We start from the raw sequence: 19,367 nt of genomic DNA on the forward strand, positions 1-19,367 counted from the left end.
AGATATTAGGTGTTTAATAAATATTTCTTGAACACATCTGCAGCAGAAAAAAATGACAACAATGAGTAAGAGATAAGCACCTGAGTGTTATGGCAGCGTATTTAGGCCATCAGAGGACAAAAAAGGGGAATAATATGGAGAAAAGGCTTGGTAGAAGTGGCATGTCTTCAGCAGGGACCCATGAAATGGGTTCAACTGAGTATGTACAAAGTTTGGAGACTAGGAGGGGATGAAGAAGGGCATTCCACACAAGAACAACACAAATGAAGATTTGGAGCCCGGCACAGTGGCCCATGCCTGTAATCCCAGCACTTTGGGAGGCCAAAGCAGGAGGACTGCCTGAGCTCAGGAGTTTGAGACCAGCCTGGGCAACATAGCAAGACCCCCATCTCTACTAAAAATTTAAAAATTTGCCAGGCACGGTAGTGTTTCCCTGTAGTCCTCGCTACTGGCAAGGCTGAGACAGGAGGCTCTCTTGAGCTGTGATCGCACCACTGCACTCCAGTCTGGACAACAGAGAGAAACTCTCTCTAAAACAAACAAAAAGACTTGGAATCAGGAATAAACATGGTTGAAACTATACCACCTGGACTGAGGTGGTGGTTTCACTTAGAGGTGATGAGAAAGGAAGTTAGTTGGATGAGCTAGGGTCAGAATATGCAAGGCTTTAGAAATAGAAAATAGGAGAGAAACCACTGAAAGTTTCTGAACAGAACTTGTGATGATGAAATCAGAATTCAAGGGGAGAAAAAGGAGCATAGTGATGGCATCCATGATGGATTTGGAGAAGAAAATACTAAAGGTGAATGGAAAGGGTGGACCAGGGGCAAACAGGTTATTAAAACAATCCCATCATGAAGTGTTGAAATGTTGGATGTAAACACACCTGCCACAGTATTAGTACAGACTAAGGGCTTGGATAAATGTTAGTCAAATCCAAATACTAAAATTCTTCTTGGTTCGCGAAAATTTCAGAAGTTGCTCAAAAATCTGTAATGCATTAAGAATATTATTTGCTTCACAATATTTCATTTACTTAAGATTTTATAAGAATCAGCAGCTTATAAAATTGTTACTTTGTGGTGCACCAAAGCACCTTGTTCTCTCCCTCACCCAGATATGTTTCATGCTCTTTGTACTTTCCACCTCTTAACAGATTTGGAGGGAAGATTCAAGCGGTGGATTTTTAAATTTAAAGCAATGTTGTCACAAATTGAGAACTGACAACATGTCATTACACATTTAATTGCCACCGAATCCCAGAGTTTAAAAATTGTAAGGACCTAAGAGACAAGACCTCCGTTGTACAGATGCGGAAACTGAGGCTGAGTGAGGGTAAGTGAACAACAGTCCCAGGTCACAGAGCTGCTAATGGGCAAGGTGGGACTAGAATCCAGGCTTGACTCCTCTACGCGGAGCCAAGGGTTCGAAGCGAAAGGGATAAGGGAAGCCTGAGGCAGGGAACGAGAGTCAGGAAAGCTGCTCTTTCCAACCCTAGGAGGCCGGGGGACCTCGTCACCGCGGAAGGAGCGGAGCCAGGCCGACCTAAAAAGCCGCAAGTCCAGGTACCCTTACACTGATGGCCTCGGCGACACCCTCGGCCACCCTCCTGATCTCGCGATACCAGCCGGTACTCACTTTTCCGGCTTCCCCTAGGCCCCGCCCCTCCACCTCAGCCCTTCTGTCGTCATTTCCTGTGGGTCTGTAGGTTAAGGGAGAAGATGGCGGCGCTAGGGGAACCCGTGCGTCTGGAGAGAGGTGAGTGCAGCCGAGGCTCGGCGGAGGTGGGCGGAAGGGTTGGGGGAGTACTGTGTCGCTGGAGGGGAGGAGGAGTGACCCAGGCTCTGAGATCCGGAGCCAGGCTGTCCCTTGTGCCGGCGCCAGAGGCCGCCGTTGTCTCTGTGCCTGGCTCTAGGAAGGGCGCTTACGGTATTTTGACTGTTACCGTAAGCCCTCTTCTGTTCACACGGACTGTTCCGAGGCACAGCACAACTAAACACAACCTGCCCGCTTCGCAGACACACGCCGCACACGCCCTCCCTTGGTGGGCACAGCAGAAGCAGCATTTGGAGACCCGTACACCCGAAAAGCAAATGTCACACACCCGGTTCGCACAGACTGCACTCATTGCCTGTACAACACGAGAACGGAAACACGGTACAATTCAACAGAACTTCCCTTCCCCTTTGTTTGCACACAAACTCCTTCATTACTTTCTCCACAACCTCGCTTGTATTTGGGTTGGGGTATTTTTTAGCTTTTGTGCCCTTCCTAGAAATAGAGAGGTTGCTTTAAAAACAATCCTACTGACTTGGTCTTGGGAAGGAGGTTACGTAAGTAAGCAGAAAAGTGGTAGATGCTAAAACACTTGCAGGTGCAGTGTTTTTCATTTCTTACAAACCCTACAATTGCAGACTGGTTGGCTGATTGCTTCCTAGAGCAGACTGTCAAGGAAAATAAAACCACCTCTGCTGAGTAATTAGAGAAGCCTATGAAAATAACTGGCTATGCGCCTACCATGATTTCCAGCATTCCAGCGTTTCCAGTCCTTTTACAGATTTCCAGCATTCCACTGTGTCCCTAAATCCTTTATTTCAAACAATTTCAAGCATACTTTTCATACACTAGCATTAGAAATCATTGATAGGAGTTGAGAAGTACAAATAAACATTTTGAGTACTGGTGGTAAAAAAAAAAAAGTATAGGATGGAGACTGAAATTATATTGCACATATTAACATTTGCAATTAGTCTAAATATTACTATTGTTTCCTAAGAAAACACATTTTTAGAATTACTGTACTTAGAAAAACCTCTTTCCTAATGCCTTCCCGCAAACAAATGTGCACTTAATGTTGCTGATTTGCTCTTTACCGTGTTCACCATCTGGAAGCCTCACTGTAAATGAGATTCTTTCCGTTAAGCCTATTAAAGCATCATTTTAGAGGACTAGCTACTCTGGGAAGACTTGCCGAGTTAGGACTAAGTCTGTGACATCTTCCTCTTGAGCACAGTGGCACTGTGTTTTATAGATGGGAGCAAATCTGTTTGGTGTTAACAGGAGTGTTTTCTTTGAAAGCTTTTCTAACGTATTGGTGGTCTTTTGTGTTTTTGTTGTTGCTGTTTGGAGACGTAGTCTTGCTCTGTCGCCCAGGCTGGAGTGCAGTGGCGCGATCTCGGCTAACTGCAACCTCTGCCTCCAGGGTTCAAGCAATTCTCCTGCCTCAGCCTCCCGAGTAGCTGGGACTACAGGCGAACGCCGCCAAACCTGGCTGTTTTTTGTATTTTAGTAGAGACGGGGTTTCACCGTGTTGCCCAGGCTGGTCTCGAACTCTTGAGCTCAGGAAGTCCGCCCGCCTAGGCCTTCCAAAGTGCTAGGATTACAGGCGTGAGCCACTGCACCCGGCCGGTCTTTGTATTTTTAAATGCAACACAAAATGTGGAACTTCTGTGGCATTTAGTTTTGATAGTCATGGCTTTGTTTTTTGCTGTTACAGACTTCTTTTCTGTTCTTCAGTAGAAGGCTCCGCCCCTTAGGATGAATTAGTCAGTCCTCCATATCCATGGGTTCCACGTTTCAACCAACTGCAGATTGAAAATACTCAGAAAAAAATCGTGTCTGTATAGAACATGTACAGATATTTTTTTCTTGTCCTTATTCCCTAAACAATGTGATATAACAACTATTTACATAGCATCAGATATTGTAAGTAATCTAGAGATTATTTAAAGTATAGAGGGGAGATATGCGTAGGTTTTATGCCAATATGACATCATTTTATATCAGAGTCTTGAGCATCTGCAGATCTTGGTATCTGTGGTATCTGAAGAAGGTCCTAACGAATCCCCCACTGTTACCAAGACAGCTGTACTAGTCATTGCCATTTAGCAGGGTAAGAAAGTCAGATTACATCACCTCTGATTCTTGTTTAGAATTCTAACAGACTCTATTAACAAACACTCCCAACAATCCTAAAGTAGAAAATCCTACAGTACAATTACAATACAGTACCTGATCACATATGATGATTTAGAGTACCTTCTAAATCATCAAACTATGATTTAATGAAACACAAATTTGAGCACATAGTAGGTACATTTTAGATTTAGTCAAAAGCATTTTGCTTTTTTCCATCATTGGAAATTTTTATATGGCTTATATATTATAACTTTATAAATCAAAATAATTGAACCAACAGTCCCCATTTATCAGTCATTCTGGTGATGGGAAATCAGAATGGTGAAGGTCTATTTGCTTCCGTTGCATTTGATTAACTTTTTAAGTTTAAGCTTTCTTTACCTCAAATTTAAAAATCTGCTTTCTGGCCAGGTGCAGTGGCTCACGCCTATAATCCCAGCACTTTGGGAGGCCGAGGCAAGCAGATCACTTGAGGTCAGGAGTTCGAGACTAGCCTGGCCAACATGGTGAAACCCTGTCTCTACTAAAAATACAAAAATTAGCTGGGCATGGTGGCAGGTACCTGTAGTCCCAGCTACTCTGGAGACTGAGGCACGAGAATCACTTGAACCCTGGAGGCAGAGGTTGCAGTGAGCCAAGATCATACCGCTGCACCCCAGCCTCAGCAACAGAGGGAGACTCCATCTCAAATAAATAAATAAATTATCTTTCAGCCAGGCGTGATGGCTCAAGCCTGTAATCTCAGCACTTTGGGAAGCTGAGGTGGGTGGATCATGAGGTCAGGAGTTTGAGGCCAGCCTGACCAACAGGGTGAAACCCTGTCTCTACTAAAAATACAAAAATTAGCTGAGCATGGTGGTGGACCCCTGTAATCCCAGCTACTCAGCAGACTGAGGCAGGAGACTCACTTGAACCTGGGAGGCAGAGGTTGCAGTGAGTGGAGATTGCACCACTGCACTCCAGCCTGGACAACAGAGTGAGACTCCATCTCAAATAAATAAATAAATATCTTTCTTTACTACATTTATTCATAGTTTTCTATCTGCAAACACGAAGAAGGCCATACTAACTCTATAAAGAAAAATTTCCAGTCCTTGAGTGTAACGAAGTCAGGAACTTCTTCTACTTAAGTCAAAAGGAAGCAAAGCAATAATAGAATACTGGGCACTGTAGTACCAGGGGTATAAAAACAGTATACCAAAACAGTTTCTGGAAAAATAAAAGAGATAGTTAACAGTGTTATAGCTGACCTCCTGAATCTTCTAAAATGTCTCAATTCATAAACCACTTATCCTCACACTTCTCAATGAGAATTCCCTAACGTGCTTCATACATTTGTATAAATGTATACAACCTCTTAGGGTTTTTTTTGGTTGGTTTGTTTTGTTTTGTTTTTTTCTTTTGTAGATGGAGTTTCACTCTTGTCACCCAAGCTAGAGTGCAGTGGCACAATCTCAGCTCACTGCAACCTCCACCTCCCGGGATCAAGTGCTTCTCCTGCCTCGGCCTCCCAAGTAGCTGGGATTACAGGCACCTGCCACCATGCCTGGCTAATTTTTGTATTTTTTTTTAGTAGAGATGGGGTTTCACCATGTTGGCCAGGCAAGTCTTGAACTCTTGACCTCAGGTGATCCACCCGCCTCGGCCTCCCAAAGTGCTGGGATTACAGGCATAAGCCACTATTCCCAGCCAATATTTCTTATGATTAATTGGTACCAATGTAACATAACACTTTTGCTTGCTAAGCCCTTTTTTATGTATTGTGTGGTTCAGTCGTTAACTGAACTCCTAACTCTTCCTCATGACCCTTATATGGAAGGTACTGTTATTTCCGTTGTACAGTGAAAGAAACTGAGACATAAGGAGGTCATGTAACTTGCCCAAGGTCACACAGGTGATATTGAGACCAGATCGACAAAGCTAATTGTTTTTATTTTTCTTTTTCGTAAACATGAGTGTTTGAATTAAGTGTTAATTAAGTTGAAAAAAAAATCAGTTTATTTCATTTGTACTGCTTGTTTTTTGCATTTTTATAGTTGTTTAAATGTCCCTGCCACTAACTGCATCTGCTCTTGAGTAATTATCTACCTATGTATCATGTTTCTTTCGAGGAATGACCAGTGATTTTACTAGCTTATAGTGCCTTGTACTGTTCAGTGCTTTGGTTACTAATAATAATTAGGTAAATTTTTATTGACTAGTTTCTGACAATATTGCTAGCTTTTCTGAGGCAGTACAATGTTCATGTATCGGTCACATTTGAATCACAGTCCTTTCCGATGGCATTTGGTATTTTGTGTTCAATTTGCCTGTGTTTCTCCAAGGTCTTATTTTATGCTTCTGTAATCTCACTCGTTTTTCCTATCTACTGTAAAATTTAGTGTTCTTACATTTTACATTCTCACCCTCCATGTGTGTACACACACACAGTCTCCTCCCCACCAAACACAGTGCAAATTCAATGCTTTTTTCCCCTCTATTGTCTGTATATTATTAGCCCTTGAGGAATGAATCCTAACTGCCACACTGTTACATAGGCTTTGAGAAAACCCTTGGAGGAAATTATCTGTGTGTGTGTGTTTAACTCTAGATATTTGTAGAGCAATTGAATTATTGGAAAAACTACAAAGGAGTGGAGAAGTACCACCACAGAAACTTCAGGCTTTGCAAAGAGTCCTTCAAAGTGAGTTCTGCAATGCTGTGAGAGAGGTGAGTAAACATCATTAAAATTTACTAAAAATTTGAGTTAATTAGGTCAGATAATACTCTAAATTTGGGTTCGAACTTTCTTAAGAAAAACTTTAGAAAACATTAAAACCAGTCCCTCTCATTTTTGGAATTTCTGATAAAAGAATTTTATAAAGATGCATAACTTTGCCTGAAATTTTAACTTCACAGAGAACTCAAGCATGGTATATTCTGAGATATAGCTTTGGCTTTTACAGGTATATGAACATGTCTATGAGACTGTGGACATCAGTAGCAGTCCTGAAGTGAGAGCGAACGCTACTGCAAAGGTAGATTTTTTTGTTTTCCAAAAGTGAGAATTATTCATAAATTAGAAGTTTAAAATATGCAGTTATTAAATTCATAATAAACTTATTTTGAAGACTAACATGTATCTTTCAAGCTACACCAAATTTCTCAAGTACCAAGAAATAAGACATTTGTTTTTATTGGCTTTACATAAATGCTACATGATAAATAGCTTTACATAAGCTATTTTATCATGCAGTTTAGATAATGCAATAGAAATGTACTTGCGTACAGTATGTATCATGCAATATATAATTGTGTTGTATATGTTATATATGATACTATATAATATTCATTATACAAAATCTAATCAGAATTTTAAGATATGGATTACTATCCTCATCTTATTGATGAGGAAGCATGAGGTTATTTGCCGCAAACCACACACATAGCATATGATAGAGCTGGGGTACTTCCCCGAGTTGATTTTTGCTTTCTTCTTTATATTATCTGCATTTCTGTGCCATTGTTTTCCTCAAATAATTTAGGTATTGACCTCACTATTCATGATAGGGGGTTTGAACAGGGTAATATCGGCAGTCGGTGACTTATAGCAGATAGTTTTTTATGGATAGTTACTGGCTCACAAAAGGAAATGGTGGATTCTTTGTTGAATACAAATACTTAAACACATGGATATAGTTTGTCAGTGTAGAAAAGACCAGAGAAACATGGTTTTAATTGCTGAGTAGTGTGACTTTGATAGCCTACTGAATTTCTGAGACTTAGTGCCATTATCTGAAAAATGAGGCCTTTTTCAGAGCTTAGAAGATAACGGGTATTCAGTAAATCTTGATTTCTTTGAAGATAATGGGTGTTCAGTAAATCTTGATTTCCTTCCTCCTCCCCATTTTTGTGATCCATCACAAAAAAATGGTACTAGATAATTACCCTTAAAAGCAAAGTGAAACAAAATCTCAACTTTATAATTAGTTTGGATTAGTTTAAATTTGAGCTTTAAAGAAGATATGGCTCTGTTGCATCTTCTGTGGGGATTTTTAGTTGTGACTAGTTAACTAAAGCAACAAAACATTCAGATTGGCTATATGTACCTCTCTTTTTCTCAATATTGAGTAATTTCTTGACATCTTAGATATTTAATATATAGTACAAATAGTATAGAAGCCAAAATGATTACATATAAGGGCAACTCCATGTTGATTATATAGGTAGGTTGTGTCCTGCACAAAGGCTCCTGAAGGAGTTGGGCAATCCAGATCTAAAGCCCAGGGCTGCTGGCACGCTGGGGGAGGGGTTTTCCTCCTTCCCATGTACAATATCCATCTGCTCAGTAAGTCTGCTTGCCAAGCCCTGTGATACAGGACTGCACAAAAGACTGGGCCCTGGATGGGCTAGGAATGACCTAAAAAATCATAACAAAAAATCATAACATTTCCTGCGTAACTCGGAATTATTCATTTGTCGTCTCTAAAATACCTTCTGTTTATCTTACCTTCTCAGAATCAACAGTGAATTTGTAAGCATTCAGACGTCAAAAATACGTGCTCAAAAGTAGTTTTTAAAAAGAGACAAAAGAGGCCAGGTGCGGTGGCTCACACCTGTAATCCCAGCACTTTGGGAGGCCGAGGCGGGTGGATCACGAGGTCAGGAGATCGAGACCATCCTGGCTAACGTGGTGAAACTCCGTCTCTACTAAAAAATACAAAAAATTAGCCAGGCATGGTAGCAGGCGCCAGTAGTCTCAGCTACTCAGCTGAGGCAGGAGAATGGCTTGAAGCCAGGAGGTGAAGCTTGCAGTGAGCCAAGATCGCGCCACTGCACTCCAGCCTGGGCAACAGAGTGAGACTCCGTCTTGGGGGAAAAAAAAGACAAAAGAACTGAAGTAAATAAAAGTCATATTTTTAATACGTAAAACTTTCTTTCAGGCTACTGTTGCTGCATTTGCTGCCAGTGAGGGACATTCTCATCCTCGAGTTGTTGAGCTACCAAAAACAGAAGAGGGCCTTGGATTCAATATTATGGGAGGCAAAGAACAAAACTCTCCAATCTATATATCTCGAATAATTCCAGGTGGAATTGCTGATAGACATGGGGGCCTCAAACGTGGAGATCAACTCCTCTCTGTTAATGGAGTGGTAAGGATGAATTTTATTTCTATTTGTAGTGATCTGTTGTGACCACCTGGGGGCGTATTTGAGTTATAGGAGAAACCTAAGAAGCTTGTGGTTTAGAAATGCCTTGAGGAAATGCTAGGCAGTACTATTAATACAGTGATCCTTTTTTTTAAGCACTATAAGTGTATTTTGCAGTGTAAATTAGCAGTGCTTAGTGTAATTTTTATGACATAAGCTCTTTATTAAAGGCAATACATTAAATTAGAAGTCTACCCTCATTTTACTCTTATAAAATGGCAATTGCTTGATCTACTGAAATAATAAGGTATATAGATTGATATGCTAATTTGGAACTTAAAAGCCAGTTTTTAGACTATAAACAGAATATGATGTAAGAGAGGATTTCATATAGATTAAAATGGTAAAGCAGGATTATTTCTTAGTTTTGTAATGTTGGAATGATATAACATTAAAACTTTCATTATATGTATTTTAAACATTTTTGCATTTTGAGTTACTTTCAAAACTTAGATATTAGTGTATGGTTGTTTGTTTGTTTTTTTTTCCCCTAGAGTGTTGAAGGAGAACATCATGAAAAAGCTGTAGAACTGCTGAAAGCCGCACAAGGAAAGGTTAAACTAGTGGTGCGATACACACCCAAAGTCTTAGAAGAAATGGAGTCGCGCTTTGAAAAAATGAGATCAGCAAAACGCAGGCAACAGACCTAATACATTTCAAAACTTGATATTGCATTTTGCGTTTTAGCTAGAGAAGTTTTCCTTGTGACTTACTAATGGCTGCAATGCCAATGATTGTAAGAAAACAAACAAATTTATCATGAAATTCTCCTTGCCATTTTATAAATGCCTATTTTAACATCATTTATGGTTCCAGAGATGCATACACTTTTTTCTGACAAGAAAAAGTAAAAGGTGATGAGGGCAATTCTGTCCTACTGTTTTTACAGGCCTTTTTCAAATGCAGATTTTGTCATAAAGTTGTTATAGATTTTTTAAAATGCTTTTTTAATATTAAAATGTACTTTTACATTCTTAATCTTTTTTTAGAAAGGAAAAGTTTTCTTCATTTGGCTGCTGATTTAAAAGTAAAGTTCTCCAATTCTTTTTTTGCTTACTCTATTTTTTTTAACCTGTGAAATTTCTTTACAGTTTTCCAAGAAATTAAGCATAACAGTCTCATCTATGGCAGTTCATTACACTGTCAATATTAACATCATTGCTGCATTTTGTACTTTGAACACATAATATATATAACCAGTGGTAAATCATGACTCAGTACACTGCAAGTTTTTTCACTTTTACTTAAACATAATATGTAATGGATATTCATTTATACTGATTTATGAAAGTAAGTTTTTAAACACTGAAACAATCATTGCTAAAATACATATTCTTAATATTTGAGCATTGAGACAAGAGGATGTAATCGATAGCATTACTTATTACATCCCTATTTATATTCAACAGTATATCAAATTATAAATGCAAAACAGGTTCAGATTTCATCTTTTGTGATTTCTTTTAAATACTATTCATTTTTATTTAAATGCACAGTATTTCCCCTATATTTTGGTCCTTCCATTCCTAGAGACAAACCAGTGATTTGGTGGTAGGAAGTAGCTCAAGCAAAGAAGGAAAAGTAATACCTTTAACCTCACTAGCTTCAAGAGTAGACATTCTTACTAGCTCAATTTAAATAATTGATTTTAAATAGGAAGAAAAGAGGATATATTTAGGATACATAGAAATTATGATGTGAAGTATTCATGAGAATCTGTAGATTCCATCAAAATAAGTAGGAACTCATACTAAAATTGTTGGATTTAGAGAGGCAACTTTTGTCTATGATTCAAATATGGGAATTTGAGAAATATTTCATTTGTCCACTGGATGTCACTATTTTACTAAAAGGCAGCTATTAGTGTGGGACTGTGACTGAGGTCTTAAAAGACTGAAAGAGTTAAGGTTCATTTTCTGTCACAACTTACAGGAACATTTGTACTTTAAGAAAAATTTAAGTGACAAATGTTAGAAGATGATGGATTGAAAAATATAAGTAATTTGGCATATTGACCCTGTAGAAAAAGTGGGCATTTTGTAACATTCCTTCAGAAAGAATAGAATTGTATGCTTTTTTCTGCATGTTTGTGATCACTGTGAGTCTCAGATGATTATTCCAGTTTTCAATGATTTTTCAAAATAAAAGTCAATCAGCATTGTTATTTATCATTTAGGTATTGAACACTGGATTGCATGGTTGAATGTGTCTTTAATCCACTAAAAAATGTGCTTGTTATTGATAGGATCATGTTGTTAAATTGTAAATTTTCAAAATTGATGTTTTAAAAATGTTGAGACCAAAGTAGTATAGAAGTATGGACTTAATTTAATTGTAAAATTATTAGAGGTATTTGTTGTAGAGCTTTATATATTAAAGAGAGGTATTGGTGCATATAAAAACAGTAATATTGTTATGCTTGTATTCTTGCATTTCAGGGTAAGTAAACCCTGAGGAAATCTTATTTTAGTATAGCTACAGCTGCAGTAGCTTTTAAGTATGTATCAACATTTCATTATAAATTATAGCTTCCTGGTTCTGTGTCTCAGCTGTTTCAGAACTTTCAGCCAAGTTAAATCTTTTTTGGTGTTGAAACTTTTAGTAAGCTGAGTAAGCTATTTTTTTTTTCCCTATGGTAATCCACAATCTGTTCTTTGTGTGGGTTGACACCTATTTATAATTCTTAAAATAAGGGTAGCTCAAAGGAGCCAAATACAGTAGTTTAGCTTGCTACTGTTGAGCATGAATAGCAGTAGTTTGTTTTCATTAATGCAGTTTTCATAATGTATCCCAGAATTTTAAATCTTGACCATAGAAAAATACAGTCATTCATTGGCAAAGATGTACAGTGGTGGTTTAGTGCAGTGAGGAAATGACGGGAATTTTTATCTTAGAAATGGATGATTCATGAATAAAACTAGGTACATAGTAAGTGTATGATAGATGTTTGATTTGTAAATTACAAATATAAATTATCACCCCCATTTCCATTTATTTTCTTGATATATCAAAATGTGTTGACTTAGTGATTCTCAGTCTTAGCTACATATTAGCCTGGCAGAGCTTTAAAAAATTGATACCTGGGTCCTATTCCATAACAACTAAATCAAAATCACTCTTTTTTTTTTTTTTTTTTTTTGGTAAAGCTTTCCAGGTGGTTCTAAAGGACACCTAGGGTCAAGAACCCATTATAAAATGATCTGATTACACTGGACACTCTTAGGAAGTATCAAAATGGAACAGTTCAATTTGCAGCTACTTAATGATTAATTACATTTCTTAGTTTTTTTTTTGTTGTTTTTTGTTTGTTTGTTTGTTCTTTGTTTTAAAAGAGACAGGATCTTGCTTTGTCTCCCAGGCTGGAACACAGTGGTGTGAGCATAGCTCACTGCAGCCTGAAACTCCTTGGCTTCCATCTCAGCCTCCGAAAGCATTAAGATTATAGGCGTGAGCCACTGCACCTGGCCAGGTAATTTCTTTTAGGAATAAAAGGTACTTGGCATTCCTTATTTGGGAAGTAATCACAGTCTTATCTTTTTTTTTCTTTTTAAATAAAGCCTACCAGTAATTTAAATGTGAGCTTTTTACGTCTGTCATCATTCTGCCCCTTTGCCTTTAAAACTTACAAAAATACGTGTTTGTTATTTGAGAAAGCATGTTTAAAAATTGCAGATGAGAAATATTGTTGTTAATAATTATGTGCTGTCAATGTGGGCACTTCATTTGTTAGTATAATACTAGATAATAGCAGCCTAGTTCTTTAGGATTTGACGATTCAAATATTTTTTTCTGTTTTTTTGTTTTTGTTTTTTGGTTTTTTTTGAGACCGAGTCTTGCTCTGTTGCCCAGGCTGGTGTGCAGTGGTGTGATCTCGGCTCACTTCAACCTCTGCCACCTCAAGGCAGTTCAAGCGATTCTCCTGCCTCGGCCTCCCGAGTAGCTAGGACTACAGGCGTGTGCCACCTCGCCCGGCTAATTTTTTTGTATTTTTAGTAGAGATGGGGTTTCACCGTGTTAGCCAGGATGATCTCGATTTCCTGACCTCTGATTCACCCGCCTCGGGCTCCCAAAGTGCTGGAATTACTGGCGTGAGCCACCATGCCCAGCTTCAAATCTGTTTTTAAAAAAATATCATTGTCCTCCTCCTCTTAAGATTTTTTTAAGTTCTTTTGCTCAAGTACTTAAGTAGTCTGGCTCAAGTACTTTGTTTACAATTAAAATGGATATTATAGCATTTAATAGAAAAAATGGTTATGGCTTATCCAAAAAGAACGTCAGCATGACCTGGTGTAGACTTAAAAAACTACATGTTTGTGAATATTTTATGATGTGGAATGATAATTGAAATATCAAGGATTCTAGTAATTGTATTTCCTGAATAAATGTATGTTTATGAATTTTCTAACTTACATTTTGTTGTCCTCAGCCAACAATCTGGTTTTATAATTGTTGTCTAAAGTTTGCTAGTAGTGTTTCTTCAAAGGTTATTCCAGTTATGGTTAAATAGTGAGAAAAATCACTTATTAATTTTCAGGAACTTTGAGACTAATTTGTATTGACTCGGTTTTTAAAAATACTGGCAAATGCTATGCTTCTACTTTTAAAATTTGTAGTAATACCCACAATGGATGTAAAATAACACTTTTTCAATAGATTACTTCATTTATCAATTTAATTCTGATTTTAAGGCTTATTTAAAATAAATTTGTATGAGTTATGTCCTCGTTCTTTGGATTTGAAAAAAAGTTGATATAACTACACAATAGATAACGTTTGTGAAAGCTATGTATAAAAAAACATAATTCCTGGTGGCTGCTGAAATGAAACTTTGATTTTCTATATTTTGCTTTGTCTCATAAAATTTAAAGAAAACATTTTCTTGTGTTATTTCAAGAGCGGCAGTATGACGTGATTGAGAGCACACATTCTGAAGCCAAACAACTCTGGTTTCAATCCCAGTTCCACCATTACCGTGTGTCACCTTAGACAAGTTGCTTGATTTCTTTGTGCCTTAGTTCCCTCACCTGTCATTTGTTACTAAGAATGCCTGTAAGTGTCATGGCATTTTCTGTAAGGCCCTTAAAAAGGTGCCTGGCATAGTAAATACTGTTTGTGTTTGCTTTTGTTCATGTAAAATAGCTTCAGAACCTTATGAGCTAAAGGAAATAATTCTGGTGAAAAAATTGAAATTAGCAAGTTTTTATTTTTGGTATTTAGAAAACAACCTTTCTGCTTAAAAACTTTAGAAGAATACGATTCATAAGAAATTATCAAATTTATATTTTGATCAAAGAAACTCGGAATTTTTAAATTGGAGCTTTGAGGATTGAAGCCATATTCAAATGAAAATCATTGGAAAATAAGTCCAAGTAAGGGTTTGTTAAATTAACCTTTAAGGCGACAGCCTAGGCCTAGAGACAGGAGACTGCTGGACTAGGTGTTAGACAGTACAAGGCATCACCACCATTAACTTTAAAAAAGCGTGGAAATGTGCCACACAGCCGAGGAACAACAAAAAGCATTTAGTGTTAGGACTCAGTTTTTTCAAAACTTTAGTAGACCAGAGTATCCATTCGCTAAATTTTTCTATTCGGGTTTTGTTGTATTCGCTATTTTGATTATTCTGATTTTAATATAATGAGTTGCTGACCCATACTTTGTACGTTTATTTATTAGTGGCAGATAATCTCCCTGATGGAATCTTGAAGATTTACTTTATATACAGGGCAAAAGGTAAATTCATACAGAACCCATTTGTCAATTTTTTTTTTTGGATTTTAAATTTTAAAGGGACAAATACTTCATTTTAACAAAGTATATGTAAGACCTCTCCTAATTCTCATGAACTATACCCATTGGTTAGAATGAGAAATCATCCACACTTTCTTACCTGGAGACAAGTTTAAAAACACCAAATCTTTTTTGAGACAGGGTCTATTTGGACACCACAGTATGTATATTTAAAATCACCAAACATCAAGATTTGGTGTTTGGGGGCCAGGTGCAGTGGCTCACACCTGTAATCCCAGCACTCTGGGAGGCCGAGGCAGGTGGATCGCTTGAGCCCAGGAGTTTGAGACCAGCCTGGCAACATGGCAAAACCCCGTCTCTACTAAAAATACAAAAATTGAGGCCCAGCATAGTGGCAGACACCTGTAAATCCCAGCACTTTGGGAGGCTGAGGAGGGTGGGTCGCTTGAGAGCAGGAGTTCAAGACAAGCCTGGCCAACATGGCGAAACCTCGTCTCTACTAAAAATTCAAAAATTAGCAGTGCATGGTGGCATGTTCCTGTAATCCCAGCTACTTGGGAGGCTGAGGCAGGAGAATTGCTTGAACCTGGGAGCCAGAGGTTGCAGTGAGCTAAGATTTCACCACTGCACTCCAGCCTAGGTGACAGAGTGAGACTGTCTCAATCAGTCAACAAATAAAAGTACAAAAGTTAGCTGGGTGTGGTGGCACGTCCCTGTAGTCCTAGCTACTGGGGAAGCTGAGGCTTTCATGAGAATTGCTTGAGCCCGGGAGGCAGAGATTGCACTGAACCGAGATAGCATCACTACACTCCAGCCTGCGCAACAGTGAGACCCCATCTCAAAAAAAAAAAAAAGATTTGGTGTTTTTAAAGTTGTCTCTAGGTAAGAAAGTGTGGATGATTTCTCATTCTAACCAGTAGGGATAGAAATTTTAGCCACTGCAGCAGGTAAGTTTCCTGTATATGGCAGTTACTGAAAGTAATTTCTTTCATCAGAGGGTATTAAAAACCCAAAACTAATTTTGCGTTTGTTTTTTATTTGGCAAAGAAATGCAGTCAAACCATGAAGTAGGAAGTTATTACTGGTATCTCTTACTTGACATAATTTTGAGCCCAGACTTTAAATGCTATCTAACCTTTGTGTTTTACAGTGTTATGGGTTGAACTGTGTTCCCCTAAGGTAGGTTGGAGTCCTAACCCCCAGTACCTCAGAATATGACCTCATTTGGTGATAAGATCTTTACAGAGGTAATCCAATTAAAATGAGGTCATTAGGGTGGGCCCTAATTCAGTATGGCTAGTGTCCATATTTTTTGAAAAGTTGGGAGCGATTTGAACACAGACGCACACCCAGGGAGAACACCATGGGTAGATGAAGGCAAAGATTGGGGTGATGCTTCTACAAATCAAGAAATATTGAAGATTGTCAACAAACTACCAGAAGCAAGAAGAAAGGCATAGACCAAATTCTCCCTCTCACCCAGAAGGAACCAAGTCTCCTGACACTTTGAACTTGGACTTAACAGCCTCCAGAACTGTGAAACAATAACTTTCACTTCAGCCACCCAGTTTGTGGTACTTTGTTATGCCAGCCTTAGAAAATTAACATGTGAGAGAATCCACCTTTCAGTGGCATCACCACCAAAACTGGGTACAGAAGCAAAATTAAATGTAGGTCTCCAATGTGTGATAAAAACATTCCAGTAGAAGTGGCTTTGGCTAAGGAAGGATGAGATTCCTGGCCCTTGGGGATGAGGAGAATGCTGGTTTCTTTGTTTTCTGTGGTTGAAATGCTTCCTTGGACACCTGTGCAGCTGTGTAACTGAGCTTGTGCCTCCACATTGGCCCCCTGGACTCATGAGCACCTAAGCACCTAGCTGTTTCTTCACTTTAGGTTGTCAGTTACTGCATGGCTGCGTCTTAACTCCAGGACTTGTCAGGAGTTGGTATTGTTAGGGCATTGTCTCCTTCAGCACTGAGAGTAGTTTCTGCAGCAGTCCTTGTTCCAGCTGGGTGAGATGAGGATATGCCTTTGACATGGGACATTTCAGCCTGTAAAGGTTTGTACAGGTTCCTTATGATCCATGGGCCTAGTACCAAGCATTAATTAAGCCAGAACCGATTGTGTTGCTCCCTTTTTAAAACTCTGCATTGTACTTAGGATAAAATCCAAATACCTTGCCATGACCTCAAAGGTTCTGCATAATCCATGCCCTACTTCCTCTCAGGCCTCATCTCAGTCCACTGCCCTACTTGTTCTGCTCCACAGCCTAGTCCCTTGCTGGAAGGCTTCCCTCTGGTTCTTCCACTAACTGGCTGCCCCTCATTCAGGTGTCAGCCAAGGTTGCCTTGCCTGTTAAGTCCACCATCTAAAGGCTGATTCCTCATCCTTTAACATGGCAACACCTTGTTTTTGTTTTTTGGGGTGTTTTTGTCTTTTTCGAGAGACAGTTTCGCTCTTGTTTCCCAGGCTGGAGTGCAATGGCATGATCCCAGCCCACTGCAACCTCTGCCTCCCGGGTTCAAGAGGTTTTCCTGCCTCAGCCTCTCAAGTAGCTGGGATTACAGACATGCCACAATACCCAGCTAATTTTGTATTTTTAGTAGAGATGGGGTTTCACAATGTTGGCCAGGCTGGTCTGGAACTCCTGACCTCAGGTGATCCACCCACCTCGGCCTGCCAAAGTGCTGAGATTACAGGCATCAGCCACGGTGCCCAGCCAACACCTTGTTTATATTAACATGCTTAATTGTGTCTTTTCCATTAAAATTTAAGTTACATGACAGCAAGAAGGACACAACTGTACCCCCATTACTTAACACGGTGCCTAAAACATGGTATGATGACTTGTTATACCTTGTTGAATTGACTGGCTTTCCATAATTCCACAGGTAGATCAATAACTTATATTGGAACTGTATGAAAACAATGATGTGTGTATCAGGTAGACAATTTATCAACTGATCTTGATGTTAGATGTCCTAGAAAGGATCAAAATACTAAAGGGACAATACTCTTGTCAATCTTTTATTACCTCGCTCCATTAACATGCCAAGTACCATTTGTGGAGGACAACAAGGTTACTTTCATCTTTTATGTAAAACTGTTCCAACTAATGCTAATAGTAGATAAAATTTGTACAGTAACACCTAATTTTTAAAAATAGAACAAAGATTTTCTTTGGGTATTGCAACAACCAAAATTAAATGAAGAATTGTGTACTGCTAACCAAGACCTAATTTTTAAAATGTCTGTTGTGTAATTTTAAATAAAAAATAACAAGGCTGGACACAGTGGCTCACACCTGTAATCCCACCACTTCGAGATGCCAAGGCAGGCAGACCGTTTGAGCCCAGAAGTTCAGGACCAGCCTGGGCAACATGGCGAAACCCTGTCTCTACAAAAAATAACAGAAGTTAGCCAGGCATGGTGGTGCACACCTGTAGTCCCAGCTACTGGGAAGGCTGAGGCAGAGAATCAGTTGAGCCTCGGAGTTCGAGGCTGCAGTGATCCCTGATCGTGCTGGTACTACAGGTGCAGGCCACCACACCCGGCTAATTATCATTTTATATATATATATATGCATATGTATACATACATATAGAGAGAGACATTTAATGAGAAATTATAATTGTCCAGCAGGCTACGCGGGCTAGAGAGCAATAAAAAAAATAAGACTCATGGACATTCAGTCACTTGTCAAGGTGCCAGCTAAATGCCACAGTCCCTTCTCCTCACACCGGGGTATGTCTGGAGTGGACTCAGGGACATGGGCTCAACATGTCTAAGCAGCTTATTGTGGCTTTTGTCAAAACCTCCATACAGCACCAGCTGCACTTCCCATCATGCGTGTCATCACTAAGCACTCACATTACCTTTTTTTTTTTTTTTTGAGATGAGTTTTGAGCTCATATTCTGGCCCTGTGTCGCCCAGGCTGGGGTGCAATGGCGCGATCTCAGCTCAGTACAACCTCCGCCTCCCAGGTTCAAGTGATTCTCCCTGTCTCAGCCTCCCAAGTAGTTGGGATTACAGGCACCACCACGCCCGACTAATTTTTGTATTTTTAGTAGACACGGTTTCGTCATGTTGGCCAGGCTAGACTTGAACTCCTGACCTCAGGTGATCCACCTGCCTTGGCCTCCCAAAGTGCTGGGATTACAGGCGTGAGCCACTGCACCCAACCAGCACTCATATTATCTTGAAAGCACCTGCTGTGTGCTGATGAGCCCTTTCTACCAGTTATCCTTAACACATCCATTGGCTGCCCAGCCCAGTTAGAATAGAAACCCAAGCCCCTCTCCGTGATCCACCAAGCCCTGCGTAATCCGGCTTCTGCTTCCCTCCCCAGCCTTCACCCATACACTTTTTCCCTCTCTGTCTCCAAGTGCCTCCAACAGGACAGGCCTTCACACTTGCGGTTCTCTCTACCTGGAACCTCCTTTGCCCTCTGTTGCTGTGTATTTATTTGTCAATTTTGGCTACTCCCTCCTCAAGATAATAAACTTGTT

General features: G+C 39.3%; 1 protein-coding gene across 1 annotated transcript; it reads left to right on the plus strand.

Moving 5' to 3' along the window:
* Positions 1-1,702: 1,702 nt before the first annotated feature.
* Positions 1,703-18,978, plus strand: LIN7C (lin-7 homolog C, crumbs cell polarity complex component). Its single transcript, XM_032166376.2, has 5 exons — positions 1,703-1,758; positions 6,509-6,627; positions 6,864-6,935; positions 8,841-9,050; positions 9,602-18,978. Exons 1-5 carry the CDS (start codon positions 1,722-1,724, stop codon positions 9,755-9,757), a joined length of 594 nt encoding a protein of 197 aa, XP_032022267.1. The 5' UTR covers positions 1,703-1,721; the 3' UTR covers positions 9,758-18,978.
* The last annotated feature ends 389 nt before the right edge of the window (positions 18,979-19,367 follow it).

The sequence above is a fragment of the Hylobates moloch genome, unplaced genomic scaffold (assembly GCF_009828535.3).
Source record: "Hylobates moloch isolate HMO894 unplaced genomic scaffold, HMol_V3 SCAFFOLD_11, whole genome shotgun sequence".
NCBI lineage: Eukaryota > Metazoa > Chordata > Mammalia > Primates > Hylobatidae > Hylobates > Hylobates moloch.